The following is a 16,598-nucleotide window of genomic DNA, read 5'->3' as shown; positions in this document are numbered from 1 at the left end:
AAAATGGTTAGCGCCTACAGACACGTGGCCAAGCTTGCTATATAAAGCAGGCAGCAGGCATCGAGGCATTCAGTTACTGTTCCATTTAACGTTAGAATGGGCAAAATGAGTGATCTAAGCGACTTTGATGAAAGGTCGAAGGAGAATGGCAAGAATCGTGCAAGCTAACAGGCGGGTCCATGGCCCCATCCTGCTTGTTTACAACGGTACAGACTGGTGGTGGGTGCGTAATGGTGTGGGGAATGTCTTCCTGGCAAACATTAGGTCCCTTGATAGCAATTGAGCTATGTTTCCATGCCCCCCGAAGAATTCAGGCGGTTCTGGAGGCAAAGGGGGGGTCCGACCCGGCACTAGATGGTGTACCTAATAAACGGGTACTTGACTTGTGATTATCTGAAAAATAATAACTGCATACTGTAGCTACTGTATGTAAATGGAAGTTTGTTAGGCATGCACACAAATGGGCTGAGAGGTGGTGCAATAGTGTCTAATATTGACATTATCCTTCTATTTTAGGGGGCAAATACTCAATAGAGTACCACAGTATGAGTCATAATACGAACGGCCCAGTACATCACGGGGGACAAGCTTCCTGCCATCCAGGACCTCTATACCAGGCAGTGTCAGAGGATGGCCCTAAAAATTGTCAAAGACTCCAGCCACCCGAGTCATAGACTGTTCTCTGCTACCGCACGGCAAACAATACCGGAGCGCCAAGTCTAGGACTAAGAGGCTTCTACCCCCAAGCCATAAGACTCCTGAACACCTAATCAAGTGGCTACCCAGATTATTTGCTCTTTAATTACTTGTTACTTTTATTTCTTATTATCTGTATTTTTTTAAACTGCATTGTTGGTTATGGGCTCGTAAGTAAGCATTTCACCGTAAGGTCTACACCTGTTGCATTCGGCGCATGTGACTAATACAATTCAATACCCATTAAACCTAGAGGTCAAACAGGGAAATGGCTCCAATAATTATTGGTTTTAAAGACACTAAAAATTAGGGGTGTGTTTCGTGTAGGCTTAACCTGGCGAGACGTTTTGATAATTGTGACTTTCATCAATATATTTGCCCCCAAAATGAAATGCCAATTAGCATTAATGTTAGCAATTAATGTGGCTATCTTGAAGAACTAAATGTGCCATGATGACCATGATGATCTGGACGAGACTGCCAAATTGAGGCAAAGTTAAGAATCTCTGGATTAACTATATGTTAGCTAAATGTATACTGGGGCGGCGGGGTAGCCTAGTGGTTAGGGCGTTCAAATCCCCAAGCTGACAAGGTACAAATCTGTCGTTCTGCCCCTGAACAGGCAGTTAACCCACTGTTCCTAGGCCGTCATTGAAAATAAGAATTTGTTCTTAACTGACTTGCCTAGTTAAATAAAGGTAAAATAAAATTTAAAAAAATAAACGCAACAATTAATGGTTTTACTGAGTTACAATTTTAGGTCCTAATGTATGGATTTCCCAACTGCACATAGACCCACCCACTTGGAAGCAAGGCCCAGACAATTTCCCCACAAAAGGGATTTATTACAGACAGAAATACTCCTCAGCTGTCCGGGTGGCTGGTCTCAGACGATCCCCCAGGTGAAGAAGCCGGATATGGAGGTCCTGGCCTGGAGTGGTTACGATGTGGTCTGTGGTTGTGAGGCCAGTTGGGTGACCTGCCAAATTCTCTAAAACGACATTGATGAACATTCAATTCTCTGGCAACCGCTCTGGTGGACATTCCTAAAGTCAGCATGTCAATTGCACGCTCCCTCAAAACTTGAGATATCTGTGGCATTGTGTTGTGACAAAACTGAACATTTTAGATTGGTCAGTTATTGTACCCAGCACAGAAATAAGCTTTTTGTGCATATGGAACATTTCTGTGATCTTTTATTTCAGCTCATGAAACATGGGACCAAACACTTACATTTCTTTAAATTGACAATTCTGTAAACTGTCTTATGCACGTTGACCCAATACCTGTTAACAAACGCACCTGCTAGAGATGACGTGCAGGAGCTTGCAGGGATTTGAAGTTTTGTGTGATATCCACTTTGATGCTAATTAGCATTTTTGAATCAGAGAGTGAATAGAGCTGAAAATATTGAGATGAACATGTTTATCAAAACGTCACACCAGGGTAAACCTACACAAAACACGATCCTTATTTTAAGTGTTTCTAAAATGCAAAGGCATGCCAGAGGGTCTCCAGAGATCCTTCATAGAGAACAGCACAATGCAGGAAAAAACAAACTGTCAACAGTATCATGTGTTCGCACATGTGTGTCTGTGTGAGTGGTTGGGGAGAGGTTTCCTTCTAAAATGGTCTGGGTCTGAAAATGAATCACTTTTTCCAGTTACTAGCTAATCAATATTAGTAACATTATTATTCATTCATAACAATTATTCACAAAACAGACTGCTGTGATACTTTGGTCTTATTAGGTTGTGTGAGTAGAGTTAAGAGTAAGGCTTGGAACCATCATTTCCTGGAATGATTATAAAATCTAAGCACATAATATATTAGAGCACACACACAATACATGCTGCAATTAATCAGTTTCACCATTATGTTGCGCATATTCAGCATATGATGCATTTATAGAGAAGTTTGACTGGTCAGTTATGCATACAATTTGAAAATTGCTTTGTCAAATGCATCATGCCTAATGTTGGAGTTGCATCAAACTCAAATAGGTCATCATATACACAGAGTACAGAACATTATAAACACCTGCTCTTTCCATGACAGACTGACCAGGTGAAAGCTAGGATCCCTCAAAATTAGTGTAGATGAAGGGGAGGCGACAGGTTAAAGAAGGATTTGGGACAGCCTTGAGACAGACATTTGAGAAATGGATTGTGTAGATGCCCATTCACCCTCTGAATGGCACAAGACTACATATTTAAGTGCCTTTAGACAGGGTATGGTAGTAGGTGCCAGGAGACACTGGTTTGAGTGTGTCAAGAACTGCAACGTTGCTGTTTTGTTGATGTTGCGCAACAGTTTCCCATGTGTATCAAGAATGGTCCCCCACCCAAAGGACAGCTAGCAAACTTAACAACAGTGGGAAGCATTGGAGTCAACATGGGCCAGAATCCCTGTGGAACGCTTTCGACACCTTGTTGAGTCCATGCGCCAATGAATTTAGGCTGTTCTGAGGGCAAAAGGGAGTGCAACTCAATATTAGGAAGGTGTTCCTAATGGTTCATACACTCAGTGTACATGGTTTGGCATACACTTTTCTCATGTTTAGTTATAAACATACATTTGATTTTTATACATAAAATCCCCTGGAGTGCTAGCAGCACAAATCACAACACTTTGGATGCATCTCAAATGGCACTCTATTCCTTATACAGTGCACTTCTTTTGACCAGGGCCCATAGACATCTGGTCAGAACCTAGTGCACTATACAGGGAATAGAGTGTCATTTGAATCACAACACTTTGCCTTCAGAAATAACAATTACAGACTTAGTTTACACACACAGAGAAATAGTGCTGATGAGGAAGGAGGACGACGCTGGTCGATCGAGTTGCCATGGAAACACACGGTACAGCGATTTACGCGGCGAGCGTTTGCGATGGCCAGATTAGGTTGGAGATATAAAATCTCTCGCTCACTCCATCTTGCCGGCCGCATCCGGGCTTCCACTCCTCGCCCACTGAGGGTAAAAGACAGAATAAAAAAGTGGGAGGAGTTAGAAGAGCAGGAAGGAAGAGAAAGAATCTGTTCATTTTGTTCCAAACCCACTCTAACACGCCCCTGCTCTACCCTCTGTTCAAGCACTTACTGTGAGAGGCAGCTACTGCTGGGCAATGCAGCTCCACCATGGGTTTAGATGGCTATGTGCTTGTCAGAACCCAGCCTGTGGGGAGGGAAGGAAATATACATGGATTAAACAGTCAACCAACTACACAAGAATTAGCTGGTGTGAGATTGGGGACAGAACAGAATAGTGCTCTACTTACGCTCCCTGTTCTCTCAGCAGGGTCAAGAACTTACTAACTCGGTATTCAGGATCCATCTGGAAGACACACACGTTAGCTCTCTGTGCATATGTCCATACACTGGCCTACATAGCCTCCTTTCCTATAAACGTGTCAAAAAGTACAGGCCCGGTGCCAGCACAGCAAACGTTCACGCAGGGTTGTCTGTAATTGGCTGGGAAGGTGTGAGTGAGGGGCTCACAGAAACAATGTTATGTAACAATGCAGATATGTGGTAGCATTCAACTATGGTCGTCTTCTCCATTTATGACGGAGATATAGACTCAGTGCACAGTTTATTAGGTACACCACCCTGTTCACAAACATTTTTCACGTAGCTGTGGCTTGCTATATAAAGCATGCAGACAGGCATGGAGGCATTCAGTTTTGCCCATATAGTTAAAATGGGCAAAAGCGAGTGACCTAAGCGACTGAGCACGGTATTACTGTCGGTGCCAGACAAGCCAGATCCAGTATCTCAGAAACAGTCGTCCGACTGGGCTTTTCACTCACAACAATGTCTAGGGTTTACCAAGAATGGTGCGACAAACAAAAAACATCCAGTCAGCGGTAGTCCTGTGGGTGTGCGTGTGTAACCTTTATTAAACTGGGCAAGTCAGTTAAGAATTTGTTCTTAACTGACTTGCCTATTTAAAATGACGGCCTACCACGGCCAAACCCGGACGACGCTGGGCCAATTGTGCGCCGCCCTGTGGGACTCCCAATCACGGCCGGATGTGATACAGCCTGGATTCAAACCAGGGACTGTAGTGACACCTCTTGCACTGAGATGCAGTGTCTTAGACCGCTGCGCCACTCGGGAGGGTGAAAACAGCTCATTGATGAAAGAGGTCGAAGGAGAATGGCAAGAATTGTGCAAACTAACAGGCGGACCACAAACAGGCAAATAACGGTGCAGTACAACAGTGGTGTGCAGAACGGCATCTCGGAACTCACAACTTGTTGGTCCTTGTCACGGATGGGTTATTGCAGCAGACGACCACACCGGTTTCCAATCCTATCAGCTAAAAACAGTGGGTACGCGATCACCAACACTGGACAATTGAAGAGTGGCGAAACATCCCCTGGAATCCCAGTTCCTGATGGCAGTCATGATATGGCGTAATCCTGCCTGGTGTCAACTGTACAGGCTGGTGGAAGTGGTGTAATGGTGTGGGGAATGTTTTCCTGGCACACGTTAGGTCCCTGTCCCTGCAATGTTTCCATGCACCAAAGAATTCAGGCTGTTCTGGAGGGGGGTCCGACCCGGTACTAGATGGGTGTACCTAATAAACTGGCCTCTGAGTGTATATGATTGATTTGGACTGAACACGATTAACGGTGTTACATAAAAGATGTGGAATTTCAGACATGACCTCGAGTTCATGCTTTTCTATTGAGGAAACAGGATTTGAAGACGTGTGTGTGTGTGTGTGTGTGTGTGTGTGTGTGTGTGTGTGTGTGTGTGTGTGTGTGTGTGTTTGTGTCACGTCGGCGGAGCAGGGAGTCTGTGTGCAGCATGTCTCGGCAGACACTCGTTCATACTTCTCCTGGATGGAGGAAGGGAGCTGTGCGTGTGTGTCGGTGTGCCAACTCAACATTTAGCAATTAGGCTACACGGCATTCAGCAGCCACATGGACAAGCGACCCGAGACCATACAACCAAGCACACCACAGCCACATACCGTAAACTATGGTTACTACTATACAGTAGTAACACTTGTACTGGATTTTTACATCCTGGTCCTTGGGAACCACATCTGATTCAACCAATTCAAGTCATCTTCCAGCCCTTGATTAGCTGAATCGGGTGTGTTAGCACTGGGCAATAACAAAAACATGCACCCCTCTATGAGGAAGTTTCTGGACGGGGCCTAAGAGAATAACAACCCTCACAACAGTAGATAAGACATTTCAAAGGTGCGATGTGGTCTTTATGTGTGGTATCCCTCTACTAGTCAGAGCATGTGAACACATAAGACAGGGAAGTATGCGGAGAATGATCGGGAACTATAGCGATGACATTTTTGGGGCTCACCACAAACATCACTGTTGAATCCAAACTGGTTTTAATGAAAGGTCGTAATTAACAGCAGGTTGTTTTGACTGAAACCAGACGAGATTCCATTTGTGACTCCCAAGACTGTGGTTGTCTAGGCCGGGGTTCTCCAACACGCTCTGGGAGAGCTAAAGGGTGTGTGTAGGCTTTTGTTCCAGCCCAGCAGTAACACATCTTAACCCGCTAATCGTGGTACAGATTGAAGAAGGCCACGGTTAGGTGATTATTTGATGGTTAGTGCTGGGCTGGAATAAAAACGTGTCACCTAAACCGGGGCTTTGTCTCTGTCACCTGCACCGCCATCTCGATGACCATCGTCAGCTTCTTGATGCCGATCCACACCGCCTGGCTCTTCACAGCCTTGGCAATGGCTGCCCGCTCTTTCTCCTGGAAACTCCCCAGCATCTACAGCAGACACAGAAGCAGTTTAAAAGCTCACGCAACAAATCAATCACTACTTATCACAACTTTAAAACCGGAGAGTACGGAACATCCATTTCTGTGTCTGTGTGTGTCTGTGTGTGTGTGTCTACCTCCAGGGCTTCAACCAGCTGCTCGCCTCTAGAGATGTTGGGAATGTGGATGGTGGTACTGAAGGCGTCCAGCATCTCCATCTCCTGCAGCACGTCCTTCCTGCTGGTGGTGCCAATGATCAGCAGCTTACGGCCCTGTGTGTGGGGGGGGGGGGGGGGATTAAGCTCAGTGCCAGACAGGGTGTCCTGTACCATATCATGTACGGAAGTGTATCAAACACATTTCAAAACGGCGTGCTTCACATCATCAACATCAATGGGTTGGAAAAGGTGGGGTCCCTACTGCCTAATATGAGCCTTGTGGATTTTTATCAACCTTTTGCATTTTTATCAAGCTTGATTCTGGTCAGTCTGTCAGTCTCTCCACGGTCAACCACCTCTACATAGTTGCTTAAGTCTAGGTGACTCTGAAAAGTGGCTAGTTTCTTTCCCCAGAGGCCCTAGTCGCTCGTTCGGGGCCAGAGGAGAGGAGGATTATGGGCTGCCCCCCTCCCCCCATTGTGCGGAGGGGGTGTGCCCATGCATGCAGATGAGGTACCACACAGGCGGCGGTGCTGCCAGGTTGTCCCCCCCCCCCCGGCTCTCTCACAGAGCCCATTCTCTTCTGTTGTCCCCCCCCCCCCTCGAGCCAGGCCTCCCCTGGCCTCACCCGGGCCGGGCACCCCGCTGGGCCTGGAGCTTCACAAGCCTGGAGAAGCAGTCCCGGCTCCCATTCACACCCAGCACAACAGCCTGCCTGGACCAATACATTATCATACTCATTGACAAACGTTCACAGCTGAACGTAGGCCTACAGCCTTAAATGTGGTAGTGTCTTACATTCAGGAGATATAGCTCCTGCACACAGAAACACAGGGGTAAAGATGTATACTGTCCCACAACTAGGATACACTTTGATTCACTCTGCATGGAAATGACTTGCATTACTGGGGGCATCAGTACGATCTGCTGACATCTGTCTGCCACTGGCAAAATAACGACTAGAGCATACTCAGAAACATTTAAATGCTAAGACTAAACACACACACACACACACTCTCAAGTGCCAAAGTTGACAGAATACTGACTTTGGGAGGGGGTTTCTTGAGGAGAACCAGCAGAGCTTGAAGGACCAGGTTTGAGAAACGAGGGCCAATCGGGACATAGTCTGAGAACAAGGACACCAAAGCACAAAGAGAGAACAAGAATTTCAAATAAATATTCCGACCTCGTGATTCAATGATCTGTGGACTTTTACCATCAAAGTGATGCTTGGGTGGAAAATATAAGAGCATGGTTTTCCAACACATGGTTCTTCAAGAAGGTCTGTATCCTAAGCAAACTGCCCAGTGTTTACTGTATGTTACAACCCTGAACTTAGGATACTTAAAAAAAGAAACGAAAAGGAGAACAGTGTAACGACAATGCAAGCAGGATCTTACCCAGCAAGCGTTCAATGTCGTCCACCACTACACAGCTCAGCTGGGACTTGTAGGCATCTTCAAATATCTGGAACAAAGAGGGTTAAGGGTGGTCAAGACAGGTACTGACACAGGTGTGTATGTGTGTGTGTGAAACCCTTTCCTCACCTTCTTGATGGCCTGGCACTTAGCGATTTCGGAGTGACCGATCATTTTGTCAGGAGAGCAGATCTTTATAAAGGGAAACTGGGACTCCTCTGCGATCTTAGCAGCTAGGGCCGTCTTTCCACTGTTGGGGGGACCTAGGAGAGAGAGAAAACAGGATACTATATATACCACTATCCTGTATTTTGAACCAAAGGAAGTCTTAATGATAATATGATTATTTGAATAAATATCTGCATTTATCAGTATGCTTAAATATATCTTTCAGCTCTTATAATCCCAAACGTTGGACAATGTCTTTCTTTTATATATCTTCATTTTATCATCTTCATGCTGGTGTCCCTTTTAGCAGTAAAGGGGTAAAAAAAAATAGATACTATAGATGTGTTACAATGTTCTATAGTATATTCTATAGATGTGTTACAATGTTCTATAGTATATTCTATAGATGTGTTACAATGTTCTATAGTATATTCTATAGATGTGTTACAATGTTCTATAGTATATTCTATAGATGTGTTACAATGTTCTATAGTATATTCTATAGATATACTATAGAACATTGTAACAGTTGGTGTCATTGCTTTTCTGACATGCACTGACTTTGCTCAGAGCTGCTTCGCTGAGGGAAATTTGAACTACTATGTAAGATGCTGTGAGATGCTCCCGTGTGGCGCAGTGGTCTAATGTGTCACTACAGACCCTGGTTCTATCCCGGGCTGTATCACAACCAGACGTGTTCGGGAGTCGCATAGGGCGGTGCACAATTGGCTACGCATCATCTGGGTTAGGAGAGGGTTTTCCCGGGGTAGGCCGTCTTTGTAAATAAGAATTTGTTCTTAACTGAATTGCCTAGTTAAATAAAGTTTAAATAAAATGTGCTTATTGTACTTAGCTACCTTAAGATAAATGCACTAACTGTAAGTCGATCTGGATAAAATTGTCTGCGAACTGATTCAAATGTAAAAGTGTGTGTGTGTGTGTTACCTTCCAGGAGCACAGACACCAGCGGTGTGCGGTCGCTGTTCTTAGTCTGCTGCACCAGCAGCTCCCCATCATCCAGCACAGCAGTCACCGGGTCACCCCACTTTATGATGCCATTCATGATGTAGCTGGCATAGTCCTCAGAGTTGGTACCAAAAGCCTGGCCATTGGAGAGAGAGAGTCAGATCCACTAAACCAGGGATCCCAAATAGGCAGCCCGCTGGCCAAATTCAGCCTGCGGGTGATTTTATTTGGCCCCCCAAGGTTTTTTCGCAAAAACATTCATTCTTGAATATTAAGACTGTATAATTACCAGGACATGAGCTCAAAGTGATTTTAACGAAGGAAATCTGTTCCCAAGTATTCCCACGCATAAATAGAGAGGCATATGTGATCGCTTCCAAATGTAATCAGGGTTTGAAAAGATTCTGTTTTTGTCAAATACTATATCTGTTTGGGGTTACTGCGGTCAATTTGCAGTGTACAAATGAGTTATAACCATGTTCCGGCCAACCGACCCTCCACCCACGGCTGAATGGACCTGGGGACCCTTGCACTTAACCATCCTTAGCCTGAAAGGGTCCCTTATTAAAATCACTTCTGAAAAATATCTCAAAATTATTTAAAAAAAAAATCTAATTCCCTGCGTATAGTGGACACTGCCATCAACTGCAAGTGGATGATGAAATTTTTGTAAGTCCAAATTTTGAGGGGGACTTTTGGATGTAGGCAATGGTAAAGAGAGGGGTCTGGAGAAAGGTAAAGAGATGGAGGACGGAAGGGGTCTACTCACAGGTTTGATGTCGTTGTCCAGCGAGGCCAGGAAGTCATCTCTGTGGACCTGCAGATTCACAGCCTTTTCCAGGTCCACCTCCACGGTGGCACTGGCCTGCAGGGGGACAGAGGGACATGCTGTTAGGATTGCCCAATACAGACGGTTAATAGATGTTCAACTAACTATCAACAAACTGTTCGACTAACTTTAATGCTAAAACCTGACACTAGATTAATTAGACAAAATGTGGACAAAATGTTCAAGCTAATCATTGATAGTATCTAGTTTCAGTTTCAACTGACATGAGCCCTAGGACCATGCCCCAGGACTACCTGACATGATGACTCCTTGCTGTCCCCAGTCCACCTGGCCGTGCTGCTGCTCCAGTTTCAACTGTTATGCCTTATTATTATTCGACCATGCTCGTCATTTATGAACATTTGAACATCTTGGCCATGTTCTGTTATAATCTCCACCCGGCACAGCCAGAAGAGGACTGGCCACCCCACATAGCCTGGTTCCTCTCTAGGTTTCTTCCTAGGTTTTTGCCTTTCTAGGGAGTTTTTCCTAGCCACCGTGCTTCTACACCTGCATTGCTTGCTGTTTGGGGTTTTAGGCTGGGTTTCTGTACAGCACTTTGAGATATCAGCTGATGTACGAAGGGCTATATAAATAAATTTGATTTGATCTACCTTTATTTAGTCCTGTAATGATGACAAGCTAATAGTGACTTTTAGGTCTTACTGATTTAAAACACACACACACAGATTAAGCGAGGTGGTAGTCTGTTAAGTGGTCTGCCCCCCCCCCACCACCACCACCACCACCACCACCACACTCCTGGACCATATTACAGGGTGATGACATGGACAGACACGGGCTTACGCAGGTGGAATGGCTGGAGTGCTCCGTCCCCTCTGTCTCTCTCTGTCCTTATCACTCGTTTTCTCCCTCCCTCCCAGATGAGTGTTGTCTGACCTTTCCGCTCTGAGGGAGCACTTTGTCTCATGACTGATTGTGAAATAACTACCGAGACCTACAGTCCCTTAACGCATAAAGATGGTCAGTTGTAGAGTTGATGTTGAAGAGGAGAGAAAAACGCCCTCTATCTTGGCCAGGGCTGCCCAACCCTCTTTCTGGAGATCTAACGTCCTGTAGGTTTTCAGTCGAACCCTAACTTAATATATCTGAAATGGCTACTTAAGGTCTTGGCGAGCAGCAAATAACTAGAACCAGATGTGCTAAATCAGGGTTGGACTGAAAAACCTTCAGGATGTTAGCCCTCCAACCAAGAGGGTTGATCTAAGCTAATGAAAATGGCCGCCTGTGTGTGATATTGACCTTGATGTGTCGGTTCATGGCAGTGGACTGAGCAGCTCTGACCAGCCCCTCCAGCTCGGCTCCGCTGTAGTTCTTGGTCTCGGCGGCCAGCTCGCTGACGTCCACGTCGCTGCCCAGCAGGTTGAACTGACGCATTTTAGCCGTGTGGATGTTGAGGATCTGGACACGCCCCTTCTCATCAGGCAAACCTGGGGGAGGAAGCGCGAGGGGAAACGTCTCGTATATATCTGTGTTTTTTTACTGTGTAACTGCATACTGTACAAGAGATGGACCTGGAACAGTAGAAATGTCTGGGTGGTGTTTTGTTGGTTGTTGGGTAAAAAAGGTACAACATCTATGAATAACAATGTCTTTCTCAGAAGAAAAGAAACTACCCGAAAACAAACTAAAACCGGAATACAGTAAACTAACAAAAATTAAGCAAGGTCTTTGGTTAGGGTGGATGCTTTGTGGTGTACTACGTTGTGCTTTCTTACCGATCTCCATTTTGACTTCCAACCTGCCTGGTCTCAACAAGGCCTCGTCTATCAGGTCCGGCCTGTTGGTCATTCCTTAGAGGCACAGAGGGAGAGATAGAAGAAGAGGGCAAGAAAGGTATAGCTCAGATAATCCCGCTCATCTTCTCAGACCACAACTCGACCGGTCAGTCAAGCAGACTGTGGCCCTACTACATACTATTTTAGAAAGTACTGTTTAGTAAAAACGTAAGCAGTAAGCAACAAATATCAACATACTACTCAACCATACTGATAAGGCGTCATCTAACGCGCAATCATGCTTGTTGCGCGCCATTCATTCATTTTTGTAGTGTCCCCTATTCTGTCTGGTCGGTTCAAGTCCAGAATGCTTATTGGTTGACAGCCGTGGTACAGTATATCAGACCATATACCACAGGTTTGACAAAACATTTATTTTTACAGCTCTAATTACGTTGGTAACCAGTTTAAAATCGCAATAAGGCACCTCGGGGGGGTGGTATACAGCCAACATACCACAGCTATGGAATGTAGCCAGGAAATCTGCGTTGCGTTGGGCTTTAGAACAGCCCTTAGTCATGGTATTTTGGCCATATTTTGGCCTTAATCATACTAAACAAAAGATAAATAACATTGATTTTTCAAAACGAATCCAAGTGGTTGGACTTATTGAAAGTGTTACAGAGATGGTTGTTCCAGTTTCGATGGTTGTTTGACAAGCTCTTCACCATAGCAGTCGTTCTGAATGCAGGTTGTCGGTGATAAAAAAGTTCAAATTGTTGAATATCTTCCCTCTGGTTGGATTCCAATAGGAATTACAAATCATTTCACTAGCCAGCATATTGTGACTTGCAGATCTGATATGGCCCATGAGCCAGGATCATCAGATCACAATGTAAGACTTCAGTGTTTTGTAAGACTTCAGTGTTTTGTTAGACTTCAGTGCGGCTTTTGGCTTTATGGATCATAGTTGCTGCTGGAAAAACGTGTGTTATGGCTTTACGCCCCCTGCTATATTGTGGATAAAGAGGTACCCATTTAACAGAACACAGAGCGTGTCCTTTAATGGAAGCGTCTCCAACATATCCCGGTAGACTCACAAATTCTCCAGGGCAGCTGTCTAGGCCCCTTACTTTTTCAATCTTTACTAACGAGTAAAGCCAGTGTGTCTATGTATGCGGATGACTCAACACTATACGTGGCAGCTACTACAGCGACTGAAATGACTGCAACACTTAAAGAGATGCAGTTAGTTTCAGATTGGGTGGCAAAGAATAAGTTAGTCCTAAATATTTCTAAAACTAAAAGCATTGTATTTAGGACAAATCATTCACTAAACCCTAAACCTCAACTAAATCTTGTAATAAATAATGTGGATATTGAGCAAGTTGAGGTGACTAAACTGCTTGGACTAACCCTGGACTGTAAACTGTCATGGTCAAAACATATTGATACAACAGTAGCTAAGATGGGGAGAAGTCTGTCCATAATAAAGCGCTGCTCTATCTTCTTAACAACACTGTCAACAAGACAGGTCCTACAGGCCCTAGTTTTGTCACACCTGGACTACCATTCAGTTGTGTGGTCAGTTGCCACAAAAAGGGACTTAGGAAAATTGCAATTGGCTCAGAACAGGGCAGCACGGCTGGCCCTTGGATTTACACAGAGAGCGAACAGGAATAATATGAATGTCAATCTCTCCTGGCTCAAAGTGGAGGAGAGATTGACTTCATCACTACTTGTATTTATGAGAGAATGTTGAATGTCACCCATGCATACCCTACAAGACATGCCACAAGAGGTCTCTTCGCAGTCCCCAAGTCCAGAACAGACTATGGGAGGCGCACAGTACTACACAGAGCCATGACTACATGGACATCAAGTAACTGATGAAAGCAGTAAAATTATATAAAAGAAAATTATACAAATACACCTTATGGCGGGGACTGTGAAGCAACACAAACATAGGCACAGACACATGCGTCCACACACACACAATAACATATGCACTATACACACACATAGATGTTGTATTATAGATATGTGGTAGTGGTGGAGTTGGAGCCTAAGGGCACACAGTGTTGTGAAAACTGAGAACATATTGTAATGTTTTTAAAATTGTATAACTGCCGTAATTTTGCTAGACCACAGGAAGAGTAGCTGCTGCTTTGGCAATGGGTATCCATAATAAATACAAATGTTAGGGAAGAACTAGGCCATAACTAAAGGCCTTATGAAATGTCTAATATATGGTCATAAATGTTTTACTTTTAATTCAAACACATTCACTTCAAGGTTTCAAGACTATACGTTTTTTTGACTGCAAAAACCATGCCCCCGTCACTAACACACACATTCATGGGTCGGTATCTCTAACATCGACTTTAAAGGCATGCTGGGAAATATGTAAATGAGGCTCTACATCCTACAACGTTAAAACATCCCAAAATATTACTTTAACACAACTAAGTGTTCTTTTAAAGATGCATTATGTAACTTTTTGGGCGACCTGACAATATCCACATAGAAATGTGGATTATAGCTTTGTCATTCTCATTGAAAGCAAGTCTAATAAGTGGTTGATCTGTTCTATGTGCGCTATATCTACATTTCCCATTTTAAAGTTTAGTTTTTGAGTATTTTACTTTCAGGTTTGTACACCAGTTTCAAACAGCTGAAAATACAATATTTCTGGTTATGGATAATATATACCAGTTAAGATGGTACAATGATTCTCTGCACTATTGCTTGTTTTGGGACATAAACTGAAATTAGGCGAACTATTAGAATTTTTGTAACAAGGAAATGGCGAAGAAAATCTCATAGTAAGTCGGAATTTGCAACACCCACTTTGAAAAAAGTTTAACACTATTTCAGTGGGTCACATACACACACTAAGAAAGTGTTCAATTAAATTTGGGGCGGCAGGGTAGCCTAGTGGTTAGAGTGTTGGACTAGTAACCGGAAGGTTGCAAGTTCACACCCCCGAGCTGACAAGGTACAAATCTGTCGTTCTGCCCCTGAACAGGCAGTTAACCCACTGTTCCTGGGCCGTCATTGAAAATAAGAATTTGTTCTTAACTGACTTAAATAAAGGTAAAATAAATTTTTTAAATTTAACACTGTGGGTGTTAAAATTCTGATCTCAAATTTGCTGTGTATTTATAAGTATTTGGATACAGCCTGTATGTGTGTGTGTGTGTGTGTGTGTGTACACTACCGGTCATAAGTTGTAGAACATATGGAATAGTGCTTAAATAATCAAAATCGATTTTATATTTGAGATTCTTCAAATAGCCACCCTTTGCCTTGATGACAGCTTTGCACACTCTTGCATTCTCTCAACCAGCATCACCTGGAATGCTTTTCCAACAGTCTTGAAAGAGTTCCCACATGCTGAGCACTTGTTGGCTGCTTTTCCTTCACTCTGCGGTCAGACTCATCCCAAACCATCTCAATTCTTCTTCTTGGTCAAATAGCCCTTACACAGCCTGGAGGTGTGTTGGGTCATTGTCCTGTTGAAAAACAAATGATAGTCCCACTAAGCCCAAACCTGATGGGATGGTATATCACTGCAGAATGCTGTGGTAGCCATGCTGGTTCTAAATAAATTACAGACAGTGGCACCAGAAAAGCACCCCCACATTATAACACCTCCTCCTCCATGCTTTACGGTGGGAAATACACATGCGTTCACCCACACCGCGTCTCACAAAGACACAGCAGATGAAACCAAAAATATCCAATTTGGACTCAAGACCAAAGGACAGATTTCCACCAGTCTAAAGTCCATTGCTCCTGTTTCTTGGCCCAAGCAAGTCTCTTATATTCTTATTGGTGTCCTTTAGTAGTGGATTCTTTGCAGCAATTCAACTATGAAGACCTGATTCACACAGTTGATGTTGAGATGTGTCTGTTACTTGCACTTTGTGAAGCATTTATTTGGGCTGCAATTTCTGAAGCTGGTAACTAATGAACTTATCCACTGCAGCAGAGGTAACTCTGAGTCTTCCATTCCTGTGACGGTCCTCATGAGAGCCAGTTTCATCATAGCACATGATTGTTTTTGCAACTGCACTTGAAGAAACGTTCAAAGTTCTTGAAATGGTTTGTATTGACTAACCTTCATGTCTTAAAGTAATGATGGACTGTTGTTTCTCTTTGTTTATTTGACCTGTTCTTGCCCTAATATGGACGTGGTATTTTACCAAATAGGGCTATCTTCTGTATACCACCCCTACCTTGCCACAACACAACTGACTGGCTCAAACGCATTAAGGAAAGAAATTCCATAAATTAACTTTTAACAAGTCACACCTGTTAATTGAAATGCATTCTAGGTGACTACCTCATGAAGCTGGATAAGAGAATGGCAAGAGTGTGCAAAGCTGCCATCAAGGCAAAGGGTGGCTATTTGAAGAATCTCAAATAAAATATAGATATTTTTTTTCAGGATTTTTTTTGTGTGAATTTGTTTTACCCCTTTTTCTCCCCAATTTCGTGGTATCCAATTGTTAGTAGCTACTATCTTGTCTCATCGCTACAACTCCCGTACGGGCACGAGAGAGACGAAGGTTGAAAGTCATGCGTCCTCCGATACACAACCCAACCAAGCCGCACTGCTTCTTAACACAGCGCGCATCCAACCCAGAAGCCAGCAGCACCAATTAGCGTGCACTGCCCCCGGCCCGCCACAGGAGTCGCTAGGGCGCGATGAGACAAGGATATCCCTACCGGCCAAACCCTCTCTAACACGGACGACGCTGGGCCAATTGTGCGTCGCCCCACGGACCTCCCGGTCGCGGCCGGTTACGACAGAGCCTGGGCGCGAACCCAGTGTCTCTGGTGGCACAGCTGATGCTGCAGTAC

At 44.2% G+C, this 16,598-nt stretch overlaps 1 protein-coding gene across 4 annotated transcripts in view; it reads right to left on the bottom strand.

Annotated features, from left to right (window-relative positions):
* Positions 1-1,875: 1,875 nt before the first annotated feature.
* Positions 1,876-16,598, bottom strand: part of LOC135505031 (vesicle-fusing ATPase) — a 47,007-nt gene continuing 32,284 nt past the window's right edge. For 2 of the 4 annotated variants that reach the window (XM_064924046.1, XM_064924047.1), the window contains exons 11-22: positions 11,730-11,804; positions 11,254-11,441; positions 9,931-10,026; positions 9,141-9,297; positions 8,157-8,290; positions 8,010-8,076; positions 7,656-7,735; positions 6,589-6,723; positions 6,347-6,460; positions 3,979-4,034; positions 3,801-3,875; positions 1,876-3,671 (exon numbers count right to left, since the gene is read on the bottom strand). In XM_064924046.1, coding sequence (XP_064780118.1) covers positions 3,845-3,875; positions 3,979-4,034; positions 6,347-6,460; positions 6,589-6,723; positions 7,656-7,735; positions 8,010-8,076; positions 8,157-8,290; positions 9,141-9,297; positions 9,931-10,026; positions 11,254-11,441; positions 11,730-11,804 — 1,133 coding nt within the window. In that variant the 3' untranslated portion in view covers positions 1,876-3,671; positions 3,801-3,844. Of the gene's footprint in view, positions 3,672-3,800; positions 3,876-3,978; positions 4,035-6,346; positions 6,461-6,588; positions 6,724-7,655; positions 7,736-8,009; positions 8,077-8,156; positions 8,291-9,140; positions 9,298-9,930; positions 10,027-11,253; positions 11,442-11,729; positions 11,805-16,598 lie in introns of those variants that run through there. The other 2 variants (XR_010450201.1, XM_064924048.1) reach the window with 2 other exon arrangements.

This window comes from Oncorhynchus masou, chromosome 18 (genome assembly GCF_036934945.1).
Source record: "Oncorhynchus masou masou isolate Uvic2021 chromosome 18, UVic_Omas_1.1, whole genome shotgun sequence".
Classification (NCBI taxonomy): Eukaryota; Metazoa; Chordata; class Actinopteri; order Salmoniformes; family Salmonidae; genus Oncorhynchus; species Oncorhynchus masou.
This window is presented reverse-complemented; position numbering and strand designations above follow the sequence as displayed.